General features: G+C 47.1%; 1 protein-coding gene across 3 annotated transcripts in view; it reads left to right on the top strand.

The window, feature by feature from the left end:
• The first annotated feature begins 8,798 nt into the window (after window positions 1–8,798).
• Adap2 (ArfGAP with dual PH domains 2) overlaps window positions 8,799–11,388 on the top strand; it is a 28,984-nt gene continuing 26,394 nt past the window's right edge. For 2 of the 3 annotated variants that reach the window (XM_070027244.1, XM_070027243.1), the window contains exons 1-2: window positions 8,799–8,986; window positions 9,627–9,757. In XM_070027244.1, the coding sequence (XP_069883345.1) occupies window positions 8,893–8,986; window positions 9,627–9,757 (225 nt within the window). In that variant the 5' untranslated portion in view covers window positions 8,799–8,892. Of the gene's footprint in view, window positions 8,987–9,626; window positions 9,758–11,217; window positions 11,306–11,388 lie in introns of those variants that run through there. The other variant, XM_070027245.1, reaches the window with a different exon arrangement.

Below are 11,388 nucleotides of genomic sequence, written 5' to 3'. Positions count from 1 at the left end.
AGAAGGGGGGAGTAGGCTTTTGTACGGGGCACCATATATTCCTTTTGGAAGAATAGAGGGAGATGAATCTGGTGCCAAATCTGTTTGGTCCTTGAATGCAGACTGGAGTAGTTAAGTAGTTTCAGCATATTTCTTAATTTTGAGCTGCAAAATTAAAACTGAAGGTGTGTTTCTCGAAAAAAAAATTTTTTTATAAGTCCATTAGTAGTCAACCAACCTGAGGCTGGATTGGAGATGAAGAGCCTGGGCGCAAGGAGAACATCTGGGAAGCCTTTCTATCTTTCTATCTTTCTAAAGGAGAGGGGAACTGTGATGAATTGAACCTGGAAACTGGAAAGAAAAGGATTCTTTGTGGAAGACATGAAGACTTCAGCCGGTTTTTGTGAAAAACAAGTCAGAAGGAAAGGAAAGTGAAAAGTTTGTAAACCAGCCATGGATTGTCTCCATGAAGGCTGTGTGGGAAGTCATAAACTATTAATATGAATCCCTGGTAGGAGAGCTAAGCATGATGATATACAACACTTAGGAAGCTGAAGTCAGATTGCAAGTTTGAGGCTAGCCTGGTCTAACTAGCAGATCTGGGTCTCAAAAAGAATAAGATACAATAGTAATATTTTATAGGAATTCTAGGATCTCTGCCGTTTCTGCACGATTTAATAAAAAACAAACAGTAAGGGGCTGGGAAGGTGGCTCAGTGGTAGAGCACTTGCCTTGCATGCCTGAGGCCCTGGGTTCGATTCCTAAGCACCACATAAGCAAAAAGAAAAAAGCCGGAAGTGGCGCTGTGGCTCAAGTGGTAGAGTGCTAGCCTTGAGCTGAAGAGCTGAGGGACAGTGCCCAGACCCAGAGTTCAGGCCTCATGACCGGACCCAAAAAACGACAACAACAGAAAAAAAACAGTAAATAAAGTAAACTTTAGCCGGGCACCAGTGGCTCACGTCAGTAATCCTAGCTACTCAGGAAGCTAAGATCTGAGGATTGTGGTTCAAAGCCAGCCATGGCAGGAAAGCCTATCTGTGATAAATAAACCACCAGAAAACCTGAAGTGGCACTGTGGCTCAAGTGGTAGAGCACTCACCTTGAGCTGAAGAGCTGAGGGAAAGCGCCCAGGCCCAGAGTTCAAGCCCCACAACTGACAAAAAAAATTTTTTTTAATAAAAATAAAGTCAACTTCTTGTGTAAAATCTTTCAAATCAGAAATTCTCTTCCATCCCAGAGCTTATTCAATTTACTGAGGTATTATGGTTGAGTTGTATAAATGGCAATTCATTTACTTAGGAGACTGAAACTGGGAGGACTGTGGTTTAAAGGCCAACCTGGCCAGAAAAATACACAAGATCCCTCCTCAATGGTTGCAAGCCTGTCATCCTAGCCACAATGGGAAGCCATAAAATAGATCAATAACAGCCTACGTATTGGCCAGGAAAAGAACTGATAAGCTATCTCGAAGATAGCTAGCACAAAAAGGGCTGGAGGTGTGGCTCAGCGTCAAAACAACTGAAAGGAAAGCTTGAAGCCCTGAGTTCAAACCACAATGCAGGAGGTGGGGGGAGAGCAGAGAAAAAAGAAATGTTGAATTCCTAACTCTAAATTCTTCAGAATATGACCTCACATTGGAAATGAGGTCCTGGTGATGCTTTAATAGATGACTGGGTTCACTGTGAGGCCATAACTTGGCACTTAGGAACTGAGCCAGCGTAGGTAGCTTAGGTACTGTCTGCTTCTCTGAGCCTTACATCCCTTACTTGTCAAATGAAGATATTGGTTCCTTTCTTACTTGACCATTTCGAGGATTATTGAGAAACTGAATGTAGAGAACTCACATATAATGAAGGATCAATAAACACTAGTTTCTCCATGAAAACATCACCACTTTTTCAGTATTATCAATGGCCTTGAGACCTTCATCCCTCAAAGCATTCATTCAGAAATATTCTTTGACCAGAACTTGGAGACAGTAGGTAGAGAAAGAAACAATCAGTGTTTATGATTCACCATAAGCCAGAATCACTGATTTCATTGAAAATTCAGAATCACGACTTTTATTCAAAATGAAAGTAGTCATTTTCCTCCAGAAATTGGCTCCTTTTCACTTCTGTTTTTCTTGCCTAGATACAGATGTCCCTAGCTCAGATTAATTAACTTGGATTAATTTTGTGCATTTGGAACATCACAAATGTTCCATAACTTCATGACCTTGAGGTAGGTAAACATTTCTTACAAGAGCCAGAAATAGCATAGAACTTAATGATAAATAAATTGAATATTCATTAACAGGCACCATTAAGTGGGTGAAAAGGCAGCCAACAGTGAAAGATGATGTTTACAATGCTATAACAAGGAACTTGTATCCAGAATATATTATCATTTTCTTTTTATTTTTTTTTTGGTGGCGGTAGAGGTGTTGTGGTCCTGGGTCTTAACTAAGGGCCTAAGTGCTGTCCCTGAACTGTTTTTTTTTTGTTTTTTTTTTTTGTCATGGGTCTTGAACTTGGAGCCTAGGCACTATCCCTGAGCTCTTTTTGCTTAAGGTAATGTTCTACCACTTTGAGCCACAGTGCCACTTCTGGTTTTTCTGGTGGTTAATTGGAGATAAGAGTCTCAGGGACTTTCCTACCCAGGCTGGCTTTGAACTGGAATCCTCAGATCTCAGCCTCCCGGGCTGGGAATATGGCTTAGTGGTAGAGTCCTTGCCTAGCGTGCATGAAAACCTGAGTTCAATTTTTCAGCATCACATAAACAGATCCAAGCCTCCTAAGTAGCTAAGATTATAGGCCCAAACCACTGATGCCCAGGTAGCATGCCACTCTTACACTGCACTGTGTATTTGTATATTTTCATTTTCTACCTCCCCATAAGGTAGGTAAGCTCCACAAAGGCAGCTATACCCCAGCACACACAGAAATGCATGGCACATAGTAAGTGCTTCCTAAAGATTTAAGAATAGGTGAACAAATTTTTTGACAGTGTTGTCCTACAGTGTCTCTTCGGTTTTCAGCTGCTCCCTGTTGTGGAAGATAGAGTAACATTCAACATAGAAGTATGTAGGTAAATTCAATGTGATTCTTCTGCATGGCTGCTTGCCTGACTGATTGCCAACTGTCTTTCATTCCTGCTTCCTATTTCTTTCTTTTTTTCTTTTTGTTGGTCATGAGGCTTGAACTCAGGGCCTGGGCACTGTCCCTGCACTCTTCAGCTCAAGGTGAGCACTCTACTGTTTGAGCCACAGCACCACTTCTGGTTTTCTAGTGGTTTATTGGAGATAAGAGTCTCATGGACTTTCCTGCCCTGGCTGGCTTTGAACCAAGATCATCAAATCTCAGCCTCCTGAGTAGCTAGGATTACAGGCGTGAGCCACCGGCTCCTGGCCCTGCCTCCTATTTCTTACACACACACACACACACACACACACACACACACACACACACACACGGCAGTAATAGCAGTACTAGGGGTTGAACTTAAGGCCTCGCATTTGTTGGGCAGGCACTTAACACTAATGCATTTCCTCAGCCCTACAGAAATATTAATGATGGTTGTATCTGGGCTATTTAAAACATAGGTTGGAATTGCTATCATGTCAGGTTTATTCATATGGTTCAACCTAATGTGTTGGTGAGAAGGGCCCAAGGCAAACTGGGATCAACTAGCTTCAGGAGCAGGCATCACTCAGCATGTCAGCTATGTGACCACAGATGAATGTGTCTACACCTCTCTGATCCACAGTTGTCTCATCTGTAAAATGGGCATAAAGTTTGTTGGTGTTGTGACAAAGAACAAATGGAATCATTTGCACCTGGCCTGCTGTGGTCCCTGGAGAAATGAAGGCCCTCACGGGGTGCTGTATTTCCTTTGTTCAGTGCTGCATTTTCCAAATTCTCTAGAACTATTGTTTTTTTAAGTCTAAAACTAATAAACATAATTATTTAAATTGACAAAAGGGTCATGCTGTCTTCCCTAGGGATCTGGAGCCTGTCCCTGGGAATGTGCTTGAAGGCTTTCTTCCAGCCTTGCTGTGGTTCAACTCCACTTGGCTGAGCAGTGGTTGGGGTGGATGTTTGTGCGCTGAGGGCCACTGGGAGCTTTATTTACAGAGGACATTCTGTTCTAGAGCCTTGGCTTCTCCCTCACCCAACCGCTGTTGTCTGGATCAAACACCCTAGAGAGGCTGCCTCAACTCACCCTGCCCCTCAAGGCTGGACCACCATGCTCAGAATCTCCCTGAAGAGTGACAGCCTCTTCCCTTGGGAACAACTTCTTTTATTATTATTAAATCTGTTTTATTGTTATTATAAAGGTGATGTACAGAGGGGTCATTGTTTCATAAGTAAGGTAATGAGTACATTTCTTTTTGGACAATGTCACCCCTTCCCTTGTTCTCTCCCAGTTTTTCCCTTCCAGCCCCACCCACGAGTTGTATAGGTTATTTTCAACATGCTATCTAGTGAGTACCACTGCTGCATTTGTTCACCCTTTGTTCCTCTACTTATGTGTCCTCCTCTCTACCCTAAGAATATCCTCCTTTGGGTCCTAGTGCAGCTTCTCATTCATTCATTCCAATTCATTCACTTCAGTACTGGAGATTGAACTCATGACTTATTTGAGCCATGTCGCTAGCTGGTGACCAGCTTCTGGCTTCTGAACACAGAAAATGAGCTCAGATTTTTATTTCTTTTCTTTTCTTTTTCAGGTCGTGGGGCCTGAACTCTGGGCCTGGGCGCTGTCCCTCAGCTCTTCAGCTCAAGGCTAGAGCTCTACCATTTGAGCCACAGCGCCACTTCCGGCTTTTTTCATTTTTTGCTTATGGGGTGCTGAGGAATCGAACCCAGGGCCTCAGGCATGCAAGCAAGCACTCTACCACTGAGCCACCTTCCCAGCCCTCAGATTTTTATTTTATCCTATACCCAGGAGTAAGCTACAAAGTGAGTAGGCTACAAAAGGATGATGAAATGTTTTTGACATAATGAAAATAAAGGATGTATGGGGCTGGGAAGGTGGTTCAGTGGTAGAGTGTTTGCCTTGCATGCCTGAGGCCCTGGGTTCAGTTCCTCAGCACCACATAAGTAGAAAAAGCTAGAAGTGGTGCTGTGGCTCTAGTGGTAGAATGCTAGTCTTGAGGTGAAGAGTTAAGGGACAGTGCCCAGGCCCAGAGTTCAGGCCCCACAACCAACAACAGCAACAAAAAAGATATTCCCACAGATGTTCCACTGCCCTGAGTCTGCAGAGGATCCAAGAAGAGTACCTAGCCCAACATTAGAGCATCCACAAAGACTTCAGGATTCTGTGCATTTCTTTTCCTTCCTTCCTTCCTTCCTTTCTACCTTCCTTCCTTCCTTCCTCCCTAACTTCCTTCCTGTATCCTTCCTTCCTTCTTAAGAAAAATAAAAAAATAAAGGATGTAAGTTTTCAGTTACAAGATAAACAAGGCTGGGTGCTGGTGGCAATAGATGTATTACTTGATTGTGATAATTATTTCACAATGTATATCATCAATTCCTCACTTTACACACACACACACACACACACACACACACACACACACACACACACACACACTTATGGAAGTAAACAAAAAAAAATCTAGCATGAGAGGACCAAACAGAAACAGAGAGGGTCTGATTAAATACCTTGGGACCCAGAGACAGGAGATATAATTTAGTCCCCTGTTCTCCTTTTTTGACTACGTGACTTCTGAGGTTCAGCCTTCTCTTCTGAAAACTGGCCTTCTGCGCCTGCTGTCCTCCAGGGGATCATGAACCTTAAACCCATCCATGGAGTTACCTGCAGAACTCTCAGTGTTAACAATCATTCCTCTTTCTAGCTCAGAATAAAGGAAGGAAGGAAAGAAATCTATCAGAGAGTACCAGAGAACTTACTATATTTTCTCCCTCTGAGGATGCCTGAAATTCTATCTTAAGGCTTAGATTCCTGTTAAACTGAAACCTCCAAAAATCAGGCAAGGAAGAGGGGAAACTAAAGGGACCTTTCAACCTTTCTGGGAACAAGATGCTGCATTTTCTGGGTGGCTTTGTGAAGCCTCTGGGGAGGAGACAGAGTCAAAGAACCAGAAGAGAGCAACTCAGAAGAGCCGAGGAGCTTAGACTGGAGATGGCTAGAGTCTGAAAAACCAGGATCATGCTCACAACTTTGCATGGATAATGGACAGAGAAGAGTCCTCCGCTTGTCCCCTCTTTTTCCCCTCCCCCTCCCTTTGCCTTCATACCTTAGGCTGCCTTTCCCATCTTCCTCCTGGGAGATTTATTTCTGTCCCCCTTTTCATTAAAAGCAGCGGAAATGAATCATCTCTGGGCTCGTTTAGTAAACAGCCTCTTGCCCTTGACCCCAACTGGCTAAATTGCTGCTTCCCCAGTGGCTGCTCCCGGGCTAGGCCTCATTCCCCCCCACCCCCCAAGACATACAAGACATACATGGTCAAGACCCCTGTGGAGGCTTGTTCTCAGGAATGTTCCCCTCCCTCCTCTGGGCTTGGTGGCTTGACCTCCTCCATGCTGGGTTGATGAAAAATGACACACAGCATTCCAGATGAAATCCCATGTGCTAAGCTGAGGGGCAGGAGAAGCAAAGGGACCACTGTGTTTTGAGGGCCTTGTGTGCCATTTCAATGACCCTATTAGGTAGAACTCTGAGTCTAGGCTCAGAAAAGTGAAGTATCTTGTCCTAGAACAAACAGCTAAGAAGTGATGGAGCCACTATCCAAATTGTGAATGCATAGCATCTTGGATTCATTCCATTATATCATGGTGTGGTATAGTGTGATTGTGATTGTGATTGTGTGTGTGTATGTGTGTGTGTGTGTGTGTGTGTGTGTGTGTGTGTGAACATGGGCAGGTTGTTAGAACATCAGCTCAGTCCATCAGGATAGAAATCTAATATCATGACCATTAAGCCATGTTTATATGGCAGATGCTCAAGAGATGATAAGTATGTATGTGCCAGGAACCCTGTGAGTCACTGAGAATGGTGTCAAGAAGGGAAGGCAAGCTGGGTGCCCGTGGCTCACACCTATAATACTCAGTAGGCTGAGATCTGAGAATTGAGATTTGAAGTTAGCCTGGGCAGAAAAGTCTATGAGACTCTTATATCCAATTACCTACATATACATCTTAAAAGGCCGAAATTGAATGGTCCCTCAAAGAGGTAGAGTGCCAGGCTTGAACAGCTAAGGAACATTGCCAGGCACCTGTGGCTCACTCATATCTGTAATCATAACTCTTCAGGAGGGTGGAACCTGAGGACCAAGATTTGAAGCCAGTCCATGCAGGAAAGCCCACAAGACTCATACCTCTAAGTAAACACCAAAAGCTGGAAATAGAGTTGCAGCTCAAGTGTAAGAGCACTACCCTTGAGCACAAAAGCACAGCGACAGTGCCCAGGCCCTGAGTTGAAGCCCCAGATCTGGTGTCTATGCGTGTGCATGTGCAAGAACACATATGCACGTGTGAACACACAGGTAAAAAAAAAAAAGCTAAAGGATGGTGCTCAGGCCCTGAGTTCAAACCCAGTATTAACACACACAAATATTAAGAAGGGAAAAGGACTAAAGAAGTTCAACACCTAATCCTTGCCTGCTTCATGGTAATGGAATGTCACAATAAGTACCCAGCTGTGGCCACTTTGGCTCTCTTCCTGGTGAACACGGTCATGCAACATTTTTTGGGCTTGTAAAAATATCCAGGTGCTCTTTCTAGAAGCTGTGAAGGATATAGGGATAAACACCGCTGGCTTGGAACTCTAGAGTGAAAGTTGTGGTGTATGCTTGGAGGCAGAGGGTGGAATTAACGCAAATGTATGTTACTATGGTGATGCCAGGTGAATAAAAGTACTCAGGGCCAAAAAGGATTCTTGGATTCTACCAAGGAGTAGACCAGGGTCTGGAAAGATTGCTGGAGAAGGGGTAGCAAGGAAGGCTTTTGGGGGAAGTGACATTTGGATATCTATATACACCAGAAGAAGGCTTTAACAGAACTTAGCGCCTGTTTAATTTTCCCAAGAAACAGAGGTGTGGACGTGTCCTGACTCCTTGAAAACTGGACTCTGAATAGGTTGTTCTTGCAGCTAGCAAATGAACACCAGGATTATTTATTTTGGTGCCAGTCCTGGAGCTTGAACTCAAGACTTAGGCACTGTTGCTGAGCTTTTTTCCCCCCTCAAGGCTAGCATTCTACCTCTTGATCCATACCTCTTTCTACTTCTGAGTTTTTGGCGCTTTATTGGAGATAAGAGTCTTTTTTTGGGGGGTCCGGTAGTGAGGCCTGAACTCTAGGCCTGGGTGCTGTCCCTCAGCTCTTCAGCTCAAGGCTAGCGCTCTACCACTGAGCCACTTTCCTAGCCCCTGGAGATAAGAGTCTTACTGGACTTTCCTGCTCAGGCTGGCTTTGAACCTTTTTGCTCAGATCTCAGCCTCCTGAGGAGCTAGTATTACAGGCGTGAGCTCCTGGCGCCAGGCTCCAGATCAGGATTTGATATCACACGCTGCGGTACTTTCCGCCAGTGGACTGCTGGACAGGCCTTGCTGAGGATGGCGAAGGGTGGGGGATCCTGGGGGCGTAGCAAGATGTCCTGGGAGAGGAGCAAGGGGTCGTGGGGGCGTGGCCAGTAGCTGGGCGGAGAGGCTGGAGGCGTGGCAGAGGGGAATAGGGGCGTGGCTAGAGGCCCGGGGGCGGAACTAGAGGCCATAGGGGGCGCGGCTAGTGGCTGGGCGGAGAGAGCAGGGGGCGTGGCGGGATTGGGGGCGGGGCTTGCCTCAACCAGCGCCAGGCAGTCGGCGCCAGGGGCTGGGCCCTTCTGCCTAGTCGGGAAAGCTCACGGCTATGGGTGGCCACCGGCCGGGAGGCAGCCGGGCTAAGCCCCGCTGAGCCCACCGGGCCGGCCATGGGCGACCGGGAGCGGAACAAGAAGCGACTGCTGGAGCTGCTGCAGACGGCAGGCACTGGCAATGCGTACTGCGCCGACTGCGGGGCGGCGGGTAAGGACGCGGGGGAGCGGGACAGGTGCAGCCCTGGACGCCACCACGGCCCGGGTCCTCCGCACTCCTCCCCGGGAGTGTCTTTGCGGGACCCACTCGTGCTGGGACTCCGCGCATTTAGATCCTGAACTGCACCCTCACTCACTGACCCCGAGACCCCAAGGCCAGGTCTGGGAGCCGGGTGTCCTGTTCACTTCCCCCACTAGACTGTCAGCCTCGCTGGGACTACCGCACTTCCCACACCCCTGAGGTTCAGACCCCGAACCCCGACCCTCCGAAGGACCCCGCCCCGCCCCCTCCCCGGCTCCCCACTCCAGCGCACTGACCCCAAAGACATTGGGAGGGTCTTGATTCAGACCTCCCCACTTACGTGGCTCCTTGCCCACACCCCCCCCCAGCGGGTCCCTCCCTCCCTTTTCTCTCGGTTCCCCCTCAGTCCTGTGGCTTCCACGTCCTAAGCTACCAGAAGTTTCCTGCAGTCAACTTAGTTGTTCAAGGTGGGGAGGTCATGGCGGGGGTGGGGGGGCGGGATTTCCACTCCCCATGGCCCTGGGATCCAAACTGTCGGGGGCCCTGCCTATCCCAGGGTCCCCAGTCCCCTTCCCGCTGCCATCCGCTGCCATGCGCTCCCGCCCTGCAGATCCTGACTGGGCCTCGTACAAACTGGGCATCTTCATCTGTCTCCACTGCTCGGGCGTACACCGCAACTTCCCCGATGTCAGCAAGGTGAAATCCGTGAGACTTGACTTCTGGGACGACAGTATTGTAGAGGTAGGTAGGAGCGCATGTGGAGAGCTTGGAACCCAAGAGCTGAGATGCAGGCTCAGGGAAGGTGCTCCAATTCCACAGGGGAGGAAAATCCAGAGAGGGGCCGTGGCAAAGGAGAGAAAAACACAACCCAGCAGATGGCAGCTTAGACAGAGACGCTGAGTTCCAATCCGGAGTCATCAAGGTTGGCTCACTGACAAGCTTCCAGGGGTAGAGGTAGAGCATCTGCAGGCAAAGGCGACGCCTCATTTCACTTTTATTTCGTTTGCTTAATTCTAACTGGACACCTTGTTTCCACATCCGTATTATGGATGTCCCTGGGCTGCTGTTAGGGTTAAAATGCAGGTTCAGCCTAGACACAATGTAAGCAGTCAATTGATCGTTTCTCTCCTGGACGGATGGAAAAGAAACATTCTGATTCATAGACTACAACCCTTGTTCCTCCCGCCAGCCAGGAAGCAGGCAGGCCCACTCTGCGGTCCTGCCTGTGGACATCTAGAAGAAGCTCCTGATCCCCCATGGTGATCCTAACACAATCTTATCATTTGGGGCAGAAAATCTTCAGAGAGCAGGCAGTTGTACATTGTGCTTCTGGACTAGAGAAGCCAGTGACATCACTGAGCACCAACTCCAACCAACTTCTGGATGATTTGCTTGTTCAGTCTACACACAAGGTCTTATATGCTAGGTGCTGGGAAAGAGTAGGGATAATATACAATGGCTGCCCCTGTGAGGCATAACGTTCCATTGGGAGAGGAAACAGCCATAGAGCTAACCAGCCCATCCACCTCCCTACCTGCCTGAAGAGTTTTTATTTGTGCTGTGTGACACTTCCTTTTCCTCCCTTGAATCCTTTGTACACATTAGCTTCCAAGGGTCACTCATCACATTAATGGCAGAGTTAGAACATGGACCCTACACAGTTGGGGTTCAAAGTTGGTGCATATCATATGCCACATCCTAGCACTCTGCCTCCCCTTGGGAAGAGCAGAGTAGAATTCACTGTGCCCAAGGGATGAAAATTGCAACCCTGGAGTTTATTCCCAATCCTGCCCATACCTCAGATATGTTACTGCCAGGTATGATGTCACATCTTACACAAGTCATATCAGCCCCTTGGCCTCATGTGTGACCAGTGATTCCTCTTGGTTATCCTGAGCTCTATACTCCATGGGGCCAGCAGCTGCTTCTTTCTCCCCCACTACCTGGGTCTCCTGTACACTTTCAGGGTGGCAAGGATCTTGTCTGTCTGTTAAGGGAGTAGGAGAAAGAGCATGAGTTTTGGAGTCAGATGGCTCTAGGTTCAAATCCCAACTTGCTGCTTACTTGCTGTGTTGTCTGTGCAAACCTCCTAACCTTTATGAGCCTCTGTTTCCTCATCTCGAAAGTGCAGATGGTAATGTTAAATGGTGAGAGGCTCCAATGAGCTGATGTGTGAGAATGATAAAGCACTGTTCCTATAGGAAGCATGGGTAATGTTCCAGCCTGGGACTTCCCAAGGTGAAGAGTGTCATCCTGGAGGCAGTTTCTTCTGACCCAGCTTCCATGCTGGTGAGCACATGGCCTTCTGGGTAGATCATAGTTTCATTTCACTTTTATTTCGTTTGAATTTTAATATTACCTCAAATTGCTGT

Source organism: Dipodomys merriami, unplaced genomic scaffold (genome assembly GCF_024711535.1).
Source record: "Dipodomys merriami isolate MVZ:Mamm:240054 unplaced genomic scaffold, mDipMer1.0.p SCAF_19, whole genome shotgun sequence".
In the NCBI taxonomy this organism is placed as follows: Eukaryota; Metazoa; Chordata; class Mammalia; order Rodentia; family Heteromyidae; genus Dipodomys; species Dipodomys merriami.
This window is presented reverse-complemented; position numbering and strand designations above follow the sequence as displayed.